This window comes from Megascapheus bottae, chromosome 22, assembly GCF_031878675.1.
Source record: "Megascapheus bottae isolate mThoBot1 chromosome 22, mThoBot2.hap1, whole genome shotgun sequence".
Lineage (NCBI taxonomy): Eukaryota > Metazoa > Chordata > Mammalia > Rodentia > Geomyidae > Megascapheus > Megascapheus bottae.
In genome coordinates this window covers 28,160,005-28,182,320 of record NC_143530.1, presented here as the reverse complement: position 1 = coordinate 28,182,320, position 22,316 = coordinate 28,160,005, and the positions used below count along the sequence as shown (strand labels likewise).

The 22,316-nt window shown below is 46.4% G+C and overlaps 1 protein-coding gene across 1 annotated transcript; it reads right to left on the bottom strand.

Moving 5' to 3' along the window:
* Window positions 1–16,283: 16,283 nt before the first annotated feature.
* Window positions 16,284–19,356, bottom strand: LOC150048424 (tubulin beta-2B chain). Its single transcript, XM_090356409.1, has 4 exons — window positions 19,172–19,356; window positions 18,330–18,438; window positions 17,966–18,076; window positions 16,284–17,604 (listed from the first exon to the last, which is right to left on the bottom strand). The coding sequence occupies exons 1-4, from the start codon at window positions 19,226–19,228 to the stop codon at window positions 16,544–16,546; spliced, it is 1,338 nt and encodes a 445-aa protein (XP_090212535.1). The 5' UTR covers window positions 19,229–19,356; the 3' UTR covers window positions 16,284–16,543.
* Window positions 19,357–22,316: the final 2,960 nt, after the last annotated feature.

Here is a 22,316-nt window from a genome sequence, read left to right as displayed (position 1 = left end):
TTAAGGGCCAGAGATTGGGACATAATGATTCAAAGGTACCCTGGGATAAATGTTCATGATACTCCATCTCATTGGGCACAATAGTGTGTGCTTGTTATCCCTAGCAACATGGAGAAGAACAAGGAGGAAGACCACAGTTTAGACTTGCTGGGCATAAAACAATAATCCACCTCTAAAATGATCAGTGCATAATTGGGGTATCAAGCCTATTCCATGTTACCCAGCTTTTTATTGGTTGAGATGGGATCTTGAGAACTTTTTGGCTCAGTGTAGATTCAAACTGAAACCCTCCGGATCTCAGACTCCTGAGTAGCTGGGATTACAAGTGCAGCCATCGCTTCTAGCTTAAACTTGATTTTGAAATAATAATGAAGAGACTCCAGTTTCTGAAGAAGGGAAATGTTTAAAGAGCCTATGATCATCCGTTTTCTGCTTGGGGCCTTTCTACATTATAGCATCTCTACTGTACAAAGTTAGTGCAATCCTGAAAATGCTTGAATTCTGAACGGATAAATCAGTAAATTCCAGGGCATTCCAAAGAAACTCTAAGGAAGGTGGCACCTCAAGTAATATAGTAGACTTCCCTTATCTGCCTCCAGTCAATGCCTGAAAAGGCGCAGAGTACTGACTAAATTGTACATATGCTATGTTTCTTTCTATGTACACACCTATGATAAAGTTTAATTTACCAATACAAGAATAATAACAAGAATAATGAATGAAGAAGACCAATTATTGGAATACACTGTAATGAAAATTAGTTAACATTAGTTCTTTCTAGAAATTTCCACTATGGTTGAATATAAGTAACGGTGCCATGGAAAGTGGAACTGTAGGAAAGCAGCACTGCTGTATAAGTAGATCCAAACAAAAGCTACCTTGCATCTTTCCTAACAGTGCCTGAAAACAAGCTGCAGGAGAACCATGCTAATCTACAAGTAAACCAACTTCTGTAAGATGGAAGCCCAGTGCTCCAAGATGTTTAACAATGACAATGCTAAGCAAAATGCAAAACGTCTAGCCTTCAACCCAAAGACATTAGACGTGCCCAGAAATAGGAAAATCCAGCCTACAGTCAGGAGAGTAAGTCATTAAAAAGACATGTAGGAGAGACAGAGGGAAAGGTGTCAATAAAGCACAATAATCTTAAAATATCTAGTATGAACATGTGAAGGGATTTAAAGAAAAAACAGGAATAAATGAAGAGATGAGTGTTATTAAATAATAAATATTATGGTATGTGAATTACATCTCAGTTTAATATAAAATGAAAGGAAATTACAATACAATATTCTGAAATGCTGGCATTTACCTGGATGATCTTAATAGAGGATTAGGCACCAAAAAAAAAATTAACTCAGAATTGAAAGGTCTGATGATAGAAGCCATCGAACTGGTGGTAGTGCTAACTGCTCAGGGTCAAACTTACCACTTTAGACATGCCTCCATCCCTTGTACTTCAATTACTTTTCAAGTAAGATCTTTTTATTTTTGCAAGATCACAGTCCTAACCACAGTCCTTCCTTTCACTGGCCTACCTGTGATTACGAGCATGTATCACCATAACCAGCTCATTGATTGAGATGGAATCTTTAACTTTTTTCCCATGCTAGCCTTAAAATTACAGTTCTCGGGGCCGGGAGTTTGACCTAGGGGTAGAGTGCTTGCCTAGCATGCACGAAGACCCGGGTTCAATTCCTCAGTACCACATACATAGAAAAAACCTCGAAGTGGTGCTGAGGCTCAAGTGGTAGAGCTCTAGCCTTGAGAAAATCCAAGGACAGTGCTCAGGCCCTGAGCTCAAGCCCAGGACTGGCAATTACAGTCCTCCTGATCTTTGTCTCTTGCAACATATTCCTGCTTCTATTGCAAGAAGGAGCCATTGCAGCCAGCTTAGAGAGTTTAATAAATGAACATACTCTCAGTTTGAGAGTGTACATTCAAATTCAAAAAGGAAAATGGACAGAAATGGTGTGTGTGTGTGTGTGTGTGTGTGTGTGTGTGTGTGTGTGTGTTGAACTAAGGACCTGGGTTTTTGTGCTCAAGGCTAGAGCTCTACCACTTGAGCCACAGCTCTATTTCTGTGTGTGTGTATGTGCGTGTGTGTGTGTGTTTAATTGGAGATAAGAGTTTCATGATCCTTTTTCCCAGGTGGCTTTGAACCACAATCCTCAGAACTCTTTCTCCTGGGTAGCTAGGATTATAGGCATGAGTCACTGGTATCCAGCATGGACAGAAAACTTTCAAAAAAAAAAAAAGCCCCCTAAATTTTCCAGTTGGATAAAAATGTACCAATTTATGCATTCAAAAGCCTCAACAATGCACAGCAGGATGAAAAGAAAGAATACTATAGCAAGACTCAACATAATTCTACTTATGAATTCCAGTCACAAAGGAATGTAGAGCAAGTCATGTTGAATATAGAGACAAGATGCAACATCCACGTATTTGTTATCATAGACTATGTGAACAAGGAGACAATGGAATGACAAGAAATGCTAAAGTAAAGCCAACCCAAAATCAATCTGGTCCAAATCCAGCCAAAATATTCTTCAAAATTGGACCTAGAGGTGTGGCTCAGATAGTAGAACAGTAGCATCGAGAAAAAGAAATCTAAGCACAAGGTCCTGAGCTCATACCCTACTACTGCCTCCAGTAAATAAAGTCTAGTTGAACCCTAGTCTTCCAGTAACTCCAGAGCTGTCCTAGTGGCTTATGGTGTGAGCAACTTCTAAGGCAGGAGTTGAGGGACACACTCCCTGCAGGGGCTCAGTCATCACTATAGATACAGTACTAGTTTGTGGGACCTGGAAACTCTGTCTGGACCACATGCTGCACTGTATTCTCCGCAGCCTTCCCAGCAGCAGCTTGACCTTGTCTTCAGCTCTTATGATTATCAGATGTAGCCTACAAACCCCTTCTTGCCCTGTCCCATAATTAAGACATTAGCCCAGAGATCTTCAACTGCTCATATATGGAAGGTGGGACAGGGGATGGGAGCGAGAGGACAAGACAGCCATTCCACACTGCCAGAATTCTCTCTTTAGGCCACTTTCCCTCCTCATTGCATAATACCTGTTAAGCTCACCAAGGCTCAGACTCACCTTTTCACTTGGCCACCCTGACAGTCATAGGAAAGTGTGTTTGTTGGATAAAGCATGTGCTGGAATGTGCCAGCTCAGTGATGCCACTTAAGATGATTCACAGATGTCCTAGAAAGTTGACTAAACCAGTTAGTCTCTCTGCTTGCAGTTTTTCACCCCAGTTATCTGTTGGTCCCATTGTCACCAAACAGTCCTTAACAAGCTGAATGTCAATTGCCTAACACAAATTCATTTGTTGACATATGAATCGCTAAAGTGGTGGTCTTAGGAGGTGGCATCTTGAGAGGTGATTAGGATACAAGAGTGGAGCCCTCATGGAGGGGATTTGTGCCTTTAGAATCGGGGCCTCAGAAAGCTACCTCAACCTTTCTCTGCCATGTGGGAATATAGAAAGGGCAGCTATCTATAACCTGGAAGGAAGCAGGCCCTCCCTAGAACTTACCATGTTATTCTGACCTTAGACTTACAGCCTCCAGAACTATGAGAAGTAAATTTTTATTGTTCACAAGCCATCCAGCATGTAGTACTTTATTATGGTAGTCTCAATGAACAAAGAGATACAGATAATGTCCCTTATCCAAAATACTTATGACTACAAGTGTTTGGGGTGTCAAATTCTCTCAGAATAGTTACACAGACATTAGTGCTATATCTTGGGATGGGATCTACGTTTGTTTCTTTTTATGGAATATGTTAAACAATTAGAATATTTAAAAATAATTTGGGGCATGAGATAGTTTCACAATGTGGACTTTTTCACTCGGTGGCATCATATGGACACATTGTAAATTTTAAATTTGGAACTTGGAACTTTTTAATGAAGGATTTTTTTTTTAGAAAGTAACTTGTATCAGGTTATTATCCTGTTCCCAAGTTCGACTTTCTTCTAATTTATTAGTGCTTTGAACCAGATAGAGTGATGGCAAATATATTTGCAGTGAGGGCCCAGGATGAGGAGAAAAAGGGAAAGAACTGAAGATCCAGATGGACTGAGATGGATGGTGGGCAGTGGGTGGCACAGATGTCCAGTGCACTTGGGGAGGCTGAAGGACTGGTGTCTTTTTACTGCAAAATTAAACTTTATTTCAGGTATCAGAATCACAAAAACAGTGCAACACTAAAACATCAAAAGTAGATTTATTACTGTCACCTTTCATCTTCAACCACCTTTCATCTTCTTTTTCAGTATGACCCTGGAAAGATGGCTTCATGAAAAGCTAAAGTTCTACCATAAAGCCAATTGTTTTAAATGCTATATTGTTGCTGGTGTGTGCGTGTGTGTGTGTGTGTGTGTGTGTGTTTTCCCGTCCACTTGAGTCCACTTCCAGCTTCTTTTTGAGTTTATTAAAGATAAGAGTCTCATGAATTTTCCTTCCCAGCTGGCTTTGAACCAGGATCCTCGGACCTCAGCCTTCTGAGTAGCTAGGATTATAGTTATGAGCTACCAGTTGTTGGTTCTATTTTATGGAGGGAGAAATGCCATTATTTGGGGGTTGCTGCTGCTGCTGGTGGTGGTATGTATGTGCAATCTTTTTTTTGGATATGTGATATGATTTTTAAGACAAGCACAAGAAAACCAAATATGACTGTAAACCTTCTCTTATAAAAAGAAAGGACAGGATTTTAGCAACTCCGTGATATAGAAGTTCAATGGTCACCATAGCTGTGGAGCCAGGAAAGATGAGTCACGCAAAGTCCAAGGTGAAGCAAAATAGCACTGGTTTTAGAGGAAGCAAAGAGCTTGCATTTAATTTTTAACTCATTACTTCCAAAGTTGAGAGATTTCCAGGGTAGAGCTGATCTAAGATTCCCAGCATACTTTGTCTCTAAGGGAGGCTTGGTTCTAGGTAGATACTAGCTATACAGCCCGGCCTCTTCTTGTGTCTCCCTGGCATTGTCTGCAGCTTTCCCTGATGCTGTTCCAACAGCTGGGCTGTACAGTATTACATACCACAGATGACTCACATTCGTGCCGGGACATTTTTCACTCCTCAGCAGTCTGAAACCTAGCTCTTCACCAGCTGCTGTGTGGCCAGAGCTCAGGTTTTGGAAGCAGGTCAAGTCAATAGACATCTTAGATGGGAAAACCTGCAGACCAGAGTTCCTACCACATGACGTGGCACTTGGACCACAATGCAGTGCGGCACCATTTTGCTGATGGGAAATGATGGAGACCTCACCTACACTTGGGGGACCAAGTGTAGTAGAGAAAGAGACATGATGAGTCAGTGGGAGCTCTGAGGCTCCTCCCCCTGACAGGGATGCCAGACAGACATCTTGAATGAGAGCCAAATCTTAGAGTCTGGTCAGCTGGCAGTCAAGAAGTCAAGACTAGAAAAATATCTGAGCACTAGGCAGAGCCTGATATAAGGTGAGTCGTCCATTTGGGGAGAGTATGAGGAGAGTGAGTGCTTAAGCATACACAAGGCGCTGGGTTCAATTCCCAACACCAACAATATGAACAAAATCCTGACACTTTAGGACATTTGCCCTTGTACTATGTTGAGTGGGAGATTTAAGAAGTATCAGGGCCAAGTGTTCATTTCTGATCATTGCTCTATCTGATAGAGCTTGGTAGATGCTTAGCAAATATCTGCTGAATGGATGGTCGGCAAAGAAAGGAAAACAAAAACCATCTTTAATCAGTTTAATGGCTGGCTGTAACATGTGGAGCTTATGCAACACTGGGGCAGGTGGGTGGGGGAATTTGGCACAGATGTAACTGCCCTAGGAAGCTTTGCTTCATATTTAATATTCTGTTGAAAGATGTTAAAGGAAAGGATTCACTGGATTAAGCTATATAGACAACATGCTGCTTCTCACAAAATTGTGGCCAGGTGGCAAGCACTGGAACTTGTTGGGTAAAGTGCAGGACTTCCGGCCCCACCCCAATCTCACAATCATAATTTGCATTTATGAGTTCCTTAGGTGATGAATGGGCAGTTGAGATTCTGATGAGCTGGTACAGACTCAGAAGCTCTCCCCTTGCTTGTGAGTCACCAGGAGAACTCAGGACAAGTGAAAAGGGCTAGGGAACCCCAGAAACCCATATTTTCTCAGACCCTTCTGCTTGAGACAAAAAAAAAATAAAGTTAGTCTCCGGCTAACTTGCGGCTGGGAATGTGGTTTAATGGTATAATGCTTGCTTAGCATGCATGAAGCCCTGGGCTTGATTCCTCCGTACCACATGAAAAGAAAAGGCTGGAAGTGACACTGTGGCTTAAGTGGCAGAGTGTTAGCCTTGAGGAAAAGAACCTCAGCGATGGTTCCTCAGACCTGAGTTCAAGTCCCAAGACTGGCAAGAAGGAGGAGGAGGAAAGATGAGGAGGAGGAGGAGGAGAAGGAGGAGAAGGATAAAGAGGTGGGGGGGGGGAGGAAAGAAATCTATGGTTTTCTTCCAAAACCCCAAGAATTTCATACGATTCAGCCCAGTACTTTGGAGAGTACCCAAAATGTGGCTCAGTTCAAATTCATACTCACTCAGCTACCAGGTAGAATTCTCATTTCCTGATCTCTGGTCTGGGTACTGACTATGGCTCCTGAGGTAGGACTAGCAGGAAGCTGCTTTTTCAAAACACTTGCTTAGGAGGTGAGAATTCTTCTTGACCACCCTTGATCATTTACTGCCAGGTTCCAGTGGTTCACACCTGTAATCCTAGCTACTCAGGAGGATGAGATCTGAGGATTATAATTCTAAGCCAGCTGGGACAATAGTCCGTGAAATTCTTACCTCCAAACTAACCACCAAAAAGTCATAAGTGGAGCTGTGATTCAAATAGTAGAGCACTAGCTTTGAGCAAAAAAATCTCATAGACAAAACCCAGGCTTTGAGTTCAAGCTCCAGGACCAGCACCAAAAATAATTTTTAAATAATTTATTATTAAGTATATGTGCTAACAGCTAAATAAACCAATCAAAGGAACTACAGACTCTGTGAGAAGTTTAAAAATGAGTTAAGTGGGCAAAGCATGTTGTCATATCTGTAATCTCAGCACTCAGGAGGATGAGGCAGAAGGATCTTAAATTCAAGGCCAGCCTGGGTTACAGAAAAGACTCTGTCCTTCAAAACAAAACAAAACAAACAACAAAAAAAGCTCATGTCTAATCCTAGCTACTTAGGAGGCTGAGATCTGAGGATCGCAGTTCAAAGCCAGCCCAAGCACTAAAGTTTGTGAGACTCTTATCTCTAATTAACTGCTAGAAAGCTGGAAGTGGGGCTGTGGCTCAAGGGTAGGATGGTAGCCTTGAGCTGAAGAGCTCAGGGGTAGCATCCAGGCTCAGAGTTCAGGCCCCTTGACCAACGGGCAGTGCTGTCACTGAGCTCTTCAGCTCAAGGGTACCACCCTACCCTTGAGCCACAGCCACACTTTGGGTTTTCTAGTGGTTAATTGGAGATAAGAGTCTCACCAACTTTCGACGTTCGTGACCGGGCTAGCTTTAAACTGCGTGAGATGAGATCCTCAGATCTCAGCCTTCTAGGAGAACAGGCATGAGCCACAACACTGGGCTGAGTTAAGAAACTTGGAATGTGAAGACTGTGGGAGTGTATTAGCGCCGTGTCATGTGGGGAGATGTGTTTCAAAGGCTTACACTGACCATGAACTCTAGCACCGTTATTCATTCCTGAAATCAAGCCGGGTGATTGGGACAGAACTGAAGGATAGACTGATCCTGAACAAGCACAGGGCAGTAGTTTGCTTGAGGGAATCGACAGGTGATGAATGTGTGATCAGGACTGTGGAAAGCTCCAGAACACAGCGCTCTCATTTGGCTCTGTAATTTAGTGTTCAGCTTGGCATCATTAGGAGATGATGGAACCATTAAAAGGGGGAGCCTAGGGCTGGGAGTTTGGCCTAGTGGTTAAAGTGCTTGCCTAGCATGCACGAAGACCCGGGTTTGATTCCTTGGTACTACATACATAGAAAAAAGCCAGAAGTGGTGCTGAGGCTCAGGTGGTAGAGCTCTAGCTTTGAGAAAGTCCAAGGACAGTGCTCATCCCTGAGCTCAAGCCCAGAACTGGCAAAAAAAAAGGGGGAGCCTAGTTGGAGGAACTCAGATCATTGAGGGTCCTTGAAGGAATATTGGGACCCTAGCCTTCCTTGGTCCTTTTTCTTTTTGCTTTCTGGCCACCATGAATGAGCTGCCTCCTGCTCCCTGTACTCCCTCCATGGTGGCCTGCTCTGTCACAGACCCAAAGCACTGGTGTCATGACCATGAACTGAAACCTCTGAAACCATGAGCCAAGATAAACCTTTTCTTTTTTAAGGTGATGAGCTCATGTATTTTGTTGCAGTGACAGAAAGTGGACAACACACAGAGGCACTTGACAGATCTGTTCAGCTGCCCAAAGCCAAATACTGGATGTCCCAATGTGGAAATGATGTCATGGCCTTGGCCCTGGGACAGCTTGAGGGAGAAAAACAAAACCCCTTTGGCAGTCTGAGTCCAGAGGTCAAACCTGTGTTTGTGCCTGGGTGTGAGAGAAAGAAGTAAGCCTAAATCCAGAGAGCCAAGGATTCCATACCAGAACGATTGTAGTTTGACAGCCGAGTCTGGTTTTCCCTTAGGGAGAAGGATTGAAGAAGGAGGAAGAAGTAGGAGAGGAGCCCTGGGGGCTGAAGCTGCTGCTGCCGTGACCCACTGCGGACAGTGAAGTTAGGATGAGAACTCTCCTGGCTTAAAAGTCTTTTGCTTTTCATTTTAGAATGCCTAACTTCTTCAAGGAGGTTTCTAACCTCTTCTGGGACTAGCTAACAAAGGAATTTTCTCCATCCAAGTGGGGAATTGAGGATATGAGGCCAGGAGCAGTGGCCACCCCACAAGAGTTGTCTGAAGGCCATGGTATTAGCTAAGAAAGCTGGATAAGGTGGAGAGAGAGCCCAAAAGGGCAGGGGCAGGTAGTTGGGAGTTTCTCTTGGACTCCTCATCTGCCTCTTAGTCAGTACATTCAAGCTGTGCTTATCCTTGTGGGTGGCCCTTCCTAAGGCTGGTTTAAGGGAAAGCCTGTATCTCTCGCTCCTCTCTCCCATCTACTGGTTCCAGGGCTACTTCAGAGCCCCTAGCCTGTCCAAATCCCCAGTGGGATGGATTGAGAAAACATTTGGTGATCCAAAGATAGTCACATACTATATCTCTTTTGAAATTGTTCATTTAGCGTGAGAATGAATGAATCTAGTATTCAACACTCAAAAAAAAAGAAAGAAAGAAAAAAAAAACCATCCTGGTGAATAGAATTAAATCACACAAGATTAGGAGTGTGGCCTAGTGGTTGAAGGCTTGCCTAGCATGCAAGAAGCCCTGGGTTCCATTCATTGGTATCACATACACAGAAAAGGCTGGAGATAGACTGCTAGCCTAGAAAAAGCTCAAGGACAGTGCCCAGGTCCTGAGTTCAAAGCTCCAGGACTGGCACCAAAAAAAATTAAATCAAGCTACAGACATCAAGCTACAGACACTGTCTGCCTTCCAGAGACCTGCCAAAATTGCTAGGAGAAGAGCAAAATGTATACAAGTAAAAGGAGACATAGCTCAGTTGTAAAGCACCTTACCATGCAGAAACCCCCTGGGTTTGGTCTCCAGCACCATAAAATAAAAGAAACAAAAATGAAGCTCAGGCTAATGGGGGTGAGAACCATGAAGCTCTATAAAGGAGACAGCCCTAATTATCTGGCTTCATTTTTTAAATAACATATTCTTACCATTTTAAGAGCAAGTATTGTAAGTCCATCCTGCTACAAGAGCCTGCTTCTTATGAGTTTGAGTGCCCTCAAATCTTGCTTGGAGATGTGAATGTTACTTCCTCTGGGAAGTTTACCCTGATTGCAAACTAACAGAAGTGAGCTGATGCCTTCTTTGGGTTTCCACAGCATCTGCATAGCACTTGCTACAGCCTGATTGTAGTTCACTGCGCTTCGGTTTGTCTCCTGCCTGACTTGAAAACACCTGGAAGGCTGGAATGTGTCTATTCACATTTATATTCTTTTTTTTTTTTTTTTTTTTTGGCGGTTGTGGGTCTTGAACTCTGGGCTTGGGCATTGTCTCTGAACTCTTCAGCTGAAGGCTATTGCCCTACCCTATTCACATTTATATTCTTTTTTTTTTTTTTTTGCCAGTCCTGGGCTTGATCTCAGGGCCTGAGCACTGTCCTTGGACTTTCTCAAAGCTTGAGCTCTACCACTTGAGCCTCAGCACCACTTCCGGCTTTTTTTTTTTCTATGTATGTGGTACCAAGGAATCGAACCCGGGTCTTCATGCATGCTAGACAAGCACTTTAACCACTAAGCCAAACTCCCGGCCCACATTTATATTCTTAGTAGCTAGCCAACAATAGTTGTTGAATTGGGAAATGAAATAGAAATATGCAGAATGGAAGTACAAGATACAACAGTTGGGAATGACTTAATTCTGGAACACATGAAGACAATAGCATTGCTTTGAACCTCCCTTAGCCTATCTCCTCTTTCCTTCTGCTGTTCCCAAATAGGCCGAGAAATTCTCTAAACCCTCAAACTAAACAATCAAAAATCTCCTTCAGACCAAGGATTTCACTGACAGAAAAAAGTTCTGGAAGTAGAACCCACAATAAATAGGGCCAAATTAAGTGTGGCAAAGGAAAGAGACAATCCAGGAAAAAATGAGGGAGGGAGTATCAAAGCCAATCAGATGATTTAAAAAAAAAATCACATTTTGAAGACAACAGAAGGGGGAGCTACAGAGCCATACAGTTCTTCAAGTATGAAGGCCATCATTCTCTTTCTCCTAAAGTCATTTCAGTTACAAATAAGTAACCAGGGCTGGAGTATGACAATGGAAGAACACTTACCAATACCTATCACCATGATATCAGGGGCCCTAGATTTAATCCTTAGCTTTTATAAAGTCAATTTTATTTCATTAAAAACAAAAAACAAAACCAAAATCCAATAATTAATCGCCATTAGTTTATGCCTGTACTCCACACTACTCAGGATGATGTGAGTTGAGAGTCACAATTCAAAGACAGCCAGCCCATGCAGAAAAATCCAAGACTCTTATCTCTAAGTAATTAAGCACAAAGCCAGAAGTGGAGGTACGGCTTAAGGAGTGAAATATGAACTTTGTGTGAAAAAGATAAAGAGGCCAGGAGTTTGATCTGGTGGTCGAGTGCTTGCCTAGAATGCATGAGGATCCCAGTTCAATTCCTTAGTATGACATACATAGAAAAAAGCCAGAAGTGGTACTGTGGCTCAAGTGGCAGAGATCTAGCCTTGAGAAAGCCTAAGGACAGCACTCAGGCCCTGAGTTCAAGCCCCAGGACTGGCAAAAAAAAAAAAAAAGACAAGTAAGAGTGCATGGCCCGGAGTTCAAGTCCTGTCATTAAATTAAATTTTTTAAAAATGCAACAGAATAGGTTCATAATCAAATCCCATATAATAGTTATATAATACTATATGAATTTGCATGAAAAATTAGAATAATATTTGTTCAGATGATTTAAAAAGTCAAGACACAATAGAACCAAACTGATGAAAATCACAACCTAAAATACCAAAATGGGGGGGGGGTTGTTTTGGGTTCTTTTGCTAGTCGTGGGGCATGAACTCAGGGCCTGAACACTGCCCTTGGGCTTTTTTCTCAAGGTTAGTTCTCTACCACTTGAGCCACAGCATCACTTCCAGCCTTTTTTCTGTGTATGTGGTACCGAGGAATTGAATCCGGGTCTTCATGCATGCTAGGCAAGCACTCTACCTTTAGGCCAAACTCTGGGCCCCCCAAAAATATGTTTTAATCAAGGAAAGGATAACAGACATAAAAATAATACAGATAGAAACACTCTGGAATTAGATTCTTTGAAAAAAAAATAAAGATCGGTGAAAAGCGTAAAGTTACTCAGGAAAGAAGTAAAGACAATGAAAATGAAGTAAGTGACGTCTAAACTGAAAAACATTCAAAAACTTCAAATTAACTTCCATTATTGCAATAAAAGGAACAGTATGTGGAAAGAAAAAATTTTCCTAATCAAAATGAAGTAGAGGATTTCTACTTTCTGCCAAGATGGATGAATAAAATATACCTTCTGAAGCCAGATTCCAGTATCTCAGTCTGTAATCTTGGCTAGTTAGGAGGCTGAGATCAGAGGATCTTGGTTTGAAACCTTCACACACACACACACACACACACACACACACACACACACACACACACACATCTCCAGTTAATTTAGAGCTTTCAGAGTTCATTCTCCACGGAATATTGGCTTTGTAACAATTAATACCATTTGACATATGCCACAAAAATGCTATTCTCTCTAAACATCAGGTCAGCACAAATACCAGCAGGGATATAACTAATGCATAGACTACCTCGGGGCCGTGAGAGGCGGCAGTCCAACTTCCCATAGCTTTCTACTTATTTCCACCATAACAAGCCCTAACTGACGATTCCTCTGGTAACCACAATTGCATTAACACATGTGTGCATGTAATTTTAGAACTAGGAAATTCAACATCATCCTTCAAACAGCAACCCTATGAGAGACAATCCATCCAACATTGAAGGTAACCAACAGATACGTTCAGATTTTCCTCGGAAGCCAGGAAACTCAGCTTTCCTTTCTTCACAATCCTCACGTGGCTCTGTATAGGACAGAGCCCGAGTGATGTAGCTGGAGAGAAAAAGATTCCTTTTTGTTCAAATTCGATTTAATCTTTTTGGTTTTGTTGTTGGGGCTTGAACTCTGGGCCTGGTTGCCATCTCTGAGCTTTTGTGCTCAAGGCTAGAGCTCTACCACTTTGAGCCATAGCTCTGCTTTGGGTTTTCTGATGGTTAGCTGGAGGTAAGAGTCTCACCCACTTTCCTGCCCTAGCTTACTTCAAACCACAATCCTCAGATCTCAGCCTCCTGAGCAGCTAGGATTACAGGTGTGAGCCACCAGCCTCCAGCTCTTTTTGTTCAAATTGCACTAAATGTAACACATGTCTAGTTGAAACAAGAAAGCTAACAGTCTTCCGTTATTCCCCAGGCTGGTGGAAAGGCACAGCCAAGGTGGAGCACAATAGGAGTGTGGGTCCTGCTCGTCCATTCTTAGGATGGCCTCAAGGTGACGCCAACACCCCTTTCTACTGCAGCCTCTGCTGCTGCTGTGGGTCTTCTACTTCTACCCCAGAAGTGAATATTCTCCTCTAGACACATCAGAGGAGAAGGAAGAAAACATTTTGGGGAAATGGAGGAAAGTCCTGAAAACACACACTGCTATCACCACCCTCCACCCTTGCCACTAGTGCCAGCATCTGCCATTACCATCACTATTTTCACCATGCCACTCCCACCAGCACCCATCACCATCACGACCACCTCTGCATCACTATCACCACTCTAACCACTTCAAATGACCACCACAGCATCACCATCACCAAATCCCATTATATACCTGTAACCTAACAAAGGAAATCATTTCCTTTGTCACTGGGTGCCAGTGCACACGCTTGTAGTTACTAGCTACTCAGTAAGCTGATATCTGAAGTTTGAAGGAAGAAAAAATTGTGAGAATCTTATCTCCAATTAACCAAGCAAAAAGCTGAAAATGGAGGTGTGGATTAAATGATAGAGCCAGAGGAAATAGCCAAGGGAAAATGCTTGGCCTGAAATGTAAACCCTACTATACAAGTACATACACACACACACACACACACACACACACACACACACACACGTACGCATGCGCATATATACACACACTAAAGCCATCCCAATCTAGTATCTCCTAATTCACTTTTTGAGCTGATTTCCTGAGATGCACTAAAAGTTGATAGTAGATCCCAAAGCATTTGCTTGAATGGCCATTGTTTCCGTCATGCCACAATAAGCTCTAGCAGTCTGTAGGAATGGCTGTGCCAACAAGCTAAGCCAACTGGCTGGCTGGTTTCTGTCTGCCCTTTCCTCACAGGGTAGGAAAGAGGACACTTGTAGCATGCCAACAGGAACATGGTAGGCATCCTTCTCTTCCAGAGTTACTGAGGCTGGGCCTGACAGCTTGTAGGGAATGGGTGGCCAAGGACAGAACTAGGGGCCTTGGCAGCCGCCCAAATGTTCGGGGCATTTAAAACCCATGTTAACATTTCAATGAGGAAGCTTTCCTCCAGGATGACACCTGCCAGTTTGCTGTTAAATATAGACAACTGAAGCTGAAGCCCCTGACAAGTTTGACCCTCAGTCAAGTTCTCCTGAAATATAATACTTACAAACTGAACTGCTGTTCTTTTCTATATATGGGAGCCTTGTAGAATCCCATGAATGAAATTGCCATGCCTTTCTTTGGGACTTTTTTAATATTCATTTTAGCCCCTTTTTAAATAAAAATAGTTTATACTCATTCTTTCTGTTTTGAGCATTTAAGTAGTAGAACTTGGCAGGTCAGATTTAGAGTCACTGTTTTTCTTAATTTTGAATTAAAGGTGTAACAAAAACTACAAACTAATTTTCTTTCTTTTTTTCTCTTCCTTTCTCCCCTCTCCCTTTTTTTTCTTGGTGCCAATACTTGGGTTTTCACTCAGGCCCTTGGTATCTTGCTTGGCTTTTTTGTTCAAGGCTGATGCTCTACTACTGGAGCTTTACCTCTGATTCTACCTTTTTTTTTTTTCCTGCTCATTTAGATAATAGTCTCTCCGATTTGTCTTCCCCAGCAGCATCTAGCCACGATTTTAGCTTGCATAGCAGCTTTGTTTTCTTGATTGTTTTCCTTTCTATAGGAGTATGTCAGTTCAATTTTGTTCACTTGTGACTTATACCCTTCTTCCCCAGATGAGAAACTGATGCAGGTTAATGTGGAATATAGCACCATTTTGGCTATTCTCGGAGATAAATGAAAATCCATGGGACCGTGAGAGTCTATAGGTGCTTTGGCGTTGGATTCAACTTTAGAGTCGGGCTTAAGTTCAAATCCCAAATCCCAAATCCCAGCTTTTCTTTTGTTTCTTTCTTTTCTTTTCCTTTTTTTTAATTTTTATTTATTTATTTTTATTTTTTTGCCAGTCCTGGGGCTTGAACTAAGGGCCTGGGCACTGTCCTTGAGCTTTCTCAAGGCTTGCAGTCTACCACTAGAGCCACAGCACCACTTCTGGCTTTTTTCTATGTATGTGGTACCAAGGAATCGAACCCAGGTCTTTGTGCATGCTAGGCAAGCACTCTACCAGTAGGCCACACTCCCAACCCAGAAATCCCAGGTTTTCATGGTAAGAATTCCGTAAGCAAAGAAATCAGAGCTTGCATGCTTAAAGGAAAATTCTCCACCATACCTCCCTCTCAATTTATATTTTCATATAAGTCAAATGATTAACTTAAGCACTAAACTTGTACTATGAGTGTAAGAAATTATAAAAAAAATAGTCTAACTATAAATTTGTACCTATCCCAAAGAACAGTTGGGAGTTTCCTATGCCTGTTCACACAAAATTCCATTTATAGGAATCTGCAGGAGAGCAACTCTCATGTGCACAATGACATAGGCACAGGAGTATTATTGTACCACTATAAGGATACCCAACATACAGCAGACCCAACATAAATGTCCACAGCAAGGAGTTGGCTGAATAAGATACTGGTTGGTTATAATGCATCCATGTAGAGAGGGACTCTGTCTCTTTCTTTCACATATGTTGTTGGGCTGGGGAGGCAGCTCAGTGGTAGAGCACAGGATACAGAACAGTGTGTGTGTGTGTAGAAAAATGTAGAATTTCACATGAAGGTGAAAATATAAGGAATATTTCTGCAAGAGTATAAAAGACAATATTGATAATTATGTCCTCCAGGGAGAAAAACCTATATATTACATTGTACAAAGGAAGAAAATGAACCTCACACCCTCCTTTAGAATGTGCTGTAGTTATAAAATAAAGGCATGGCAATATTTCTAAACAAAAGCAACACACTTGGTGTGCTTTCAAATAGGCATTCTTTCAACTAATAAAATTTCTATTTAAAGGCATGGACTCTTCAGGTTACTCTCTCCTGTTAATATGTCAAGATTTTTCCTAGTTCAAATTTTACCACATCAAACAAGTAAATGCATTTGAGCTTTGACTTAACCCTTTCCTCGTTTTAAAGGAAGAGATTCATTAACCCTAAAATGTTCAGAAAATTGCATTTGAATCGAGCACAAAGCGTTTGACAAAGGAAAAAAGGCAGGGAAAGAAAGAGACACCATCAGGACACAAATGTTTATGTGATTTTTAGCCATTACAACAGGAGCTCAGAAATATCTCAAATGTTACATCTAGGTCATCAATATTACAAAAGAAGAAAAACAAAGTGACAGGCAGCAGTGAAGAGCACCAGAAACCCAGCGCACACACCTAAGGTAGACCATGCTTCCTTCCTTCCACTGCCCAGGTATTTTCACAGGTAAGCCCCCCACCCCCTCGCTTTCCTCCTCAGCTTTCCCTAACCTGCTTCCAGTAGTGGATCTAAGCCTCATCCTCACCCTCCTCCTCCTCAAATTCCCCCTGTTCATCAGCGGTGGCATCCTGGTACTGCTGGTACTCTGACACCAGGTCGTTCATGTTGCTCTCAGCCTCGGTGAACTCCATCTCGTCCATGCCCTCGCCCGTGTACCAGTGCAGGAAAGCCTTGCGCCGGAACATGGCCGTGAACTGCTCTGAGATGCGCTTGAACAGCTCCTGGATGGCGGTGCTGTTGCCGATGAAGGTGGCTGACATCTTGAGGCCACGAGGGGGAATGTCGCACACGGCCGTCTTCACGTTGTTGGGGATCCACTCCACAAAGTAGCTGCTGTTCTTGTTCTGCACGTTGAGCATCTGCTCGTCCACCTCCTTCATGGACATGCGGCCCCGGAAGATGGCAGCCACCGTCAGATAGCGGCCGTGGCGCGGGTCACATGCGGCCATCATGTTCTTGGAGTCGAACATCTGCTGGGTGAGCTCGGGCACCGTGAGGGCCCGGTACTGCTGGCTGCCCCGGCTGGTCAGGGGGGCAAAGCCTGGCATGAAGAAGTGCAGGCGGGGGAAGGGCACCATGTTCACGGCCAGCTTGCGCAGGTCAGCATTGAGCTGGCCCGGGAAGCGCAGGCAGGTGGTGACCCCGCTCATGGTGGCTGACACCAGGTGGTTGAGGTCCCCGTAGGTGGGGGTGGTCAGCTTCAGGGTGCGGAAGCAGATGTCATACAGGGCCTCGTTGTCGATGCAGTAGGTCTCATCCGTGTTCTCCACCAGCTGGTGGACAGAGAGGGTGGCGTTGTAGGGCTCCACCACTGTGTCCGACACCTTGGGCGAGGGCATGACACTGAAGGTGTTCATGATGCGGTCTGGGTACTCTTCTCGGATCTTGCTGATGAGCAGCGTGCCCATGCCTGAGCCAGTGCCACCTCCCAGGGAGTGGGTCAGCTGGAAGCCCTGGAGACAGTCACAGCTTTCTGACTCCTTCCTCACCACATCCAGGACAGAGTCCACCAGCTCAGCTCCCTCTGTGTAGTGGCCCTTGGCCCAGTTATTGCCTGCTCCACTCTGGCCTGCCAGAAGGAAAGAGATGCAGTCAATGGTGATGGATTAAATTCCTTATATTAAATCTCTTAGTACAGCTCAATGAGCCTGTGCTCAGATATTATTTTGGCTTTTCACCAAATGGTGAGCCATTAGGATATTTGATTACACAAGTGATTATAAATAAGGAGGCTTCAGTAACAAGGGCGAGTACCCCTGACAATGATTAGAAACTGAAAGGCAAACAGTTAACCAACAAGTCCATGCTAAACCTCCATAGATAGCTGGATGGTTCCTTAGGATGTCCCCTCCCCCCCAGCCACACCCCTCTACCCTGAGGTTCCCAATGCAAAACCAGCCCCTTGTGCCATCAGCCATGCCAGCACTCACCAAAAACGAAGTTGTCTGGCCTGAAGATCTGACCAAAAGGTCCCGACCTGACGGAGTCCATGGTGCCAGGCTCCAGGTCCACCAGGATGGCCCGAGGGACATATTTGTTTCCTGCAGAGAACAAAAGCTGTCTTTAGTCTGCAGGCAGAGAGCTCAGTGCTTGGTATCCGCCCTCCTTGCAGGCAGTGATACTAGCTTCCAAACAAAGGAGACCCCACCATGGGTGTTCTCAGGACTTGGTTGGCACAGGAGCACTCTGTGCTGCCCTAAATTGCCTCCTCTACACTCTTATGGAAACACCACAAGGAAAAGGTGTGTGTGGGGGGGGGGGGGAGAAGTGAAGGGGGGGGTTAAAGGTAATTACCAGTAGCTTCATTATAGTACACATTAATTCTCTCCAGCTGCAAGTCACTGTCGCCATGGTAACTGCCAGTGGGGTCGATACCATGTTCATCACTGATGACCTCCCAAAACTGAGACAGAAAAAGATGGTATTAAGCTAGGCACGACTCCCTCCCAGAGACACCACCATTCACAAAGGAAAGCTCCGGCGAGAGAAAAGAGGATGCTGGAGGGCTGGTATTCTGCAGCTTCAGAAAGATGAACCTGGGCGTTTCCCAGGAGAACAGCTGCTCGCCTCGGGAGGGAGGGGTAGAGGAGAGCTGGTCCAGCCTGGGAGTGGACGGCGCGCTCGGGACTCCAGACTCCCGGGAGGAGGGGCGGTGGGAGGTTACAGATGGGGGGGGGGGTAGATTCAAAGCACGTCCTGCCACCGCCAGACAATCGGTCTCCTCCCCTCCCCCCGCCGCGTGTTCAAGCGAGTAAAATCAATTCTCCACGCGCCCCAGCCCCCGCGAGGATCCGCACGCACAGCCTGGAGAGAGGACACACCCAGGCGCTTCTCCTCCAGGCATGTGTGCCGGTCTAAATGGCGAAGTGGCACAAAAGGAAAACCAGGAACCACCGAGACAGAAAATGAAGCTCTCTCACCACACCCCCAGCCACCCCTAGATCTCCCTAAAAATCGCCTCCCAGACCACACCCCTCGGGGCTGCACAAAGGCTGCGGCCGGCCAGGACTGCGCTGGGCGACCCCTAAGCCTGCCCTGGCCCGCACAGCGCCCAGGGACTCCCCCCACCCCGGGGTGCTCGGCTCGGATCCCTTCGGCCCCTTGTCCCCCGCCCCCGTCCCCAGCGGCGCGCCCACCTTGGCGCCGATCTGGTTGCCACACTGGCCCGCCTGGATGTGCACGATCTCCCGCATGGTGCCTGGTTAGTTTCTTCCCGTCTCGGGTGTGTGCCTCAGGGTCTATCGCTCTTTCCCTTCCACACCCACTGCTGGGCCACCAGGAACGCGCAGGGAAAACGACGGGCTGAGGGCCTCCGCCCAGCGGGCTCGGCATTTTATGTAGGGAGGGTGGGGCGGACCTGGCAGGCCGCGCCCCCAGCCCGAGCCCCCCAGTCCGCGTCGATCCGGCCCTCTCCAGACCGGGCTGACGTAATGCTCAGAGCCCGGAGGACCGTCCCGGGGGCTGGACTTGGGACCTGTGGCCAATCAGCGCGGGTGTGAAGACCGGAGGAGGGGGCGGTGGGCTCCAGCGAAGAGGGTGGGGGCGTCAGCTTTGTCTGGGGTTTAAACGAGGGGGGAAGCTGAGGGAGGTGCGGTGGGTGCGGGCCAAGTAGCCGAGGGAGGGTGGCCGTGGGCCGCAGGAGGGAGGACAGCTAGCGTGGGGCGCGAGGGAGGGAGGGCTGCAGCAGGTGGAGAGGCCTTCAGGTATTGGGGTGCCGCCCAGTGGGAGGGTTGAGGTGCCCTGGGTTGATCCGCCAGGGCCGATTGCGGCACCTCTGTGGCCACAGACAGAGTTGGCCAAACCAACCACACCTGGTGAGATTAGATCCCTGTCCCCAGCCCTGGAGGCCCGAGGCTGGACTGGCGCCCCCGCCTCCGTCCTGCGGAGCCTTTGGGGGAAGGCAGCTGTGTGGAATCTGGACGCAGGGAGTCAAAGGGCCACGACTCTCCACACGCACGGCCCTGGCAGGCGTCAGCTGTTCTCGCCTTTGTCTTGGTGGAGGGCTGCCGGGTCCTGCCCTGCGGCCATCCGTCCCACCCGAGGGTGGGGCCATCTCTGAGTCCCCTCAACCCCGCTGGTTGCCCTCCCGGAGTCCACAGCGCCCAGGCTGGTACCAGTGACCCCGTCCCTCTGCAGCTTAGCCTTTGTTCCTCGTGAGTGATGGAGTGGGTGTGGCTTGCTGGGCAGCGTGGACTGTCCCGCGGGCAGAATGAGGGTGGGGTTCTGGAGGGCGGGCCCGTTCGTGGAACAAAGGGCTCAGAAAAGCGTAGGGGGGGGGGGACCAGCCACGGCGCATTTAAAAACAACTCTCCAGGTGCTCCTTCTCCCCGGGGTCTGCAGTCAAGTTAAGGGAGTGGGTTCCAAAGGCAGTCAATCATCTCGGGCGAACAATACCTGGCTTTGCGGGGTGCCAGGGGGGTCCCAGACCTGGCGCTGCGGGTGGTGGTGGGTGTGGGTGGGGACACGCCTAAAAACTGCCGCACTGCGAGGGGGAGGCCACCCTGACCAGGGCGCGCGAGCGCGGGTGCGGGCGCAACCTCCGGGCACCTTTACATCCGAATTAGAGGGAGAAGGGGTGTGTGTGTGTGTGTGTGTGTGTGTGTGTGTGTGTGTGTGTGTGTGTGTGTGTGTGTGTGTGTGCTTATGTGCGCACACCCACTCTAAACCTGCTTGCCTTTGAGGGAGGGAGGAAAAAGGGTGGCAGACACGTTCACTACAGAAATTGTCCCCCGTGATTCCGTGGTCCACTGTCCACGTACGGGGCTCCCCACCCAGGACCGGTGACTCGCGAGATGATGCGACCCCTTTTCATTCTCTGTCAAGTGAGATAGAATGGCCCGGAGTCTGGAGACGGAGTGGACCTCCGCAGCTGTTGAGTGAGCCCCTCCCCAAACCATCTGCAAGCTGTCGTCGCCTCTTTTTCCCCGGGGAGGGGGCAAAAGGGGAGGGAGGCGTGGAGAACAAAAGCCCAGCTGCCCCCAGACACCCGGGGTGAGCAGACTGGAGCTCAAGGCCAGGCTCCACCGACGCAGCAGGGGTGGGTTCGCCTTTGTTCACCTGCCCAGCCAGCGGGCTTCCGAGGACCTGGGCCCTGACCCGCCAGGTTCTGATCCCGGTCCGCACGCGTGGGTGCGTCGAGGGCGAACCGTTTTCAAGGTCACCTAGCGAAGTTGAAGTCCCGAGGGGCGCCCAGGCCCTCAGGGAAGGGGTCCGCGTCCCACCTCGAGGCGCCGGCCCCAGTGGGACCGAGCTGCTGCTCTGGGGGTCACCGAGCCAGGGCAGTGCTCGTGCCGCGGGCGTGCAGGCTGGTGCGGAGCGGTCAGCGTCGGCCTGCGGGACCCGGACTCGCTGAGCTCCGAGAGGGGGATCCGAACCTGCCTCCTCTCCGAAGGGGTTCATTTCTCGGCTTCTAGGTCAGACCCAGAAGGTCGTGGAGTGCCTCAACGAGAGGAAGCTTGGGATTAGAACGAGGCGGGGGGGTGGGGTGGAAAAATCACCCTTTCAAAAGCCTTTAACGCCCTTGGAGAGCCCGCCCCTTTGGCGCAAGATCAGCTTGCCTTTTGCCGCAGCGCCTCCCACCCCCAGCCCCGGTGGAGCAGGCATTCTTGGGAATCGTTTCAGGTCCCTGATATCCAGAGGAATTTTGCTTCTGCCTATGTATCTTTGCGAAGAAGCTGTCTGTTGTGTTTGTGAGCCATGGACGAGTCTTTCCGTCGTCTTTCAGTTTATCTGCTCACTAAAATAAAATAATCTTTTAACTTGCCGGAAAAAAAAAAAAACTACTGGGAATCAAAGAAAAAAAAGTACTATTGTTCCCTGGTTTTCCCTACTCTTTGCTTTATTATGCACAATTCGTCTGGATCTAGGCCATTGTGTGTCAGGCGTGCAGTTTTATCAGGTAGGAAGATATATTGCATGATCACTTATAGTCAGTTTTAATATTGCACACATAATTATACATTTTTCCCTTCGAGAGAGAGAGTTGTAGAAAGTGGTTTGCAAAATAAAATACGATATTTATGATATGCACTAGGTGATTTCTGTGGCTGTGATGAACAAGATGGTCCCCACACGAATTATAATTGTATTCGCTTTTGTCATTTTCTGGTTCCGTTCAGTGGCACATCATCCGCCGTATTTCACACAAAGAGTCATTGTTTCAAGTAATCGAAGAAGCCCACGGAGAGGGGCTTGACGTCAATTCATAGGAAATTTCGGAAGCGTTATTTTCGCGATGTAACATATGTTTAAACACATTTATTGAAATTTACAGGCTACTTA

Excerpts from the sequence above, each read along its gene's own strand:
- LOC150048424 (XM_090356409.1), bottom strand. The coding sequence starts at position 19,228 with ATGCGGGAGATCGTGCACATCCAGGCGGGCCAGTGTGGCAACCAGATC. Across the intron at positions 18,439-19,171 it reads GCAACCAGATCGGCGCCAAG|TTTTGGGAGGTCATCAGTGA; the intron begins GTGGGCGCGCCG and ends TTTCTGTCTCAG. Across the intron at positions 18,077-18,329 it reads GTACTATAATGAAGCTACTG|GAAACAAATATGTCCCTCGG; the intron begins GTAATTACCTTT and ends TGTTCTCTGCAG.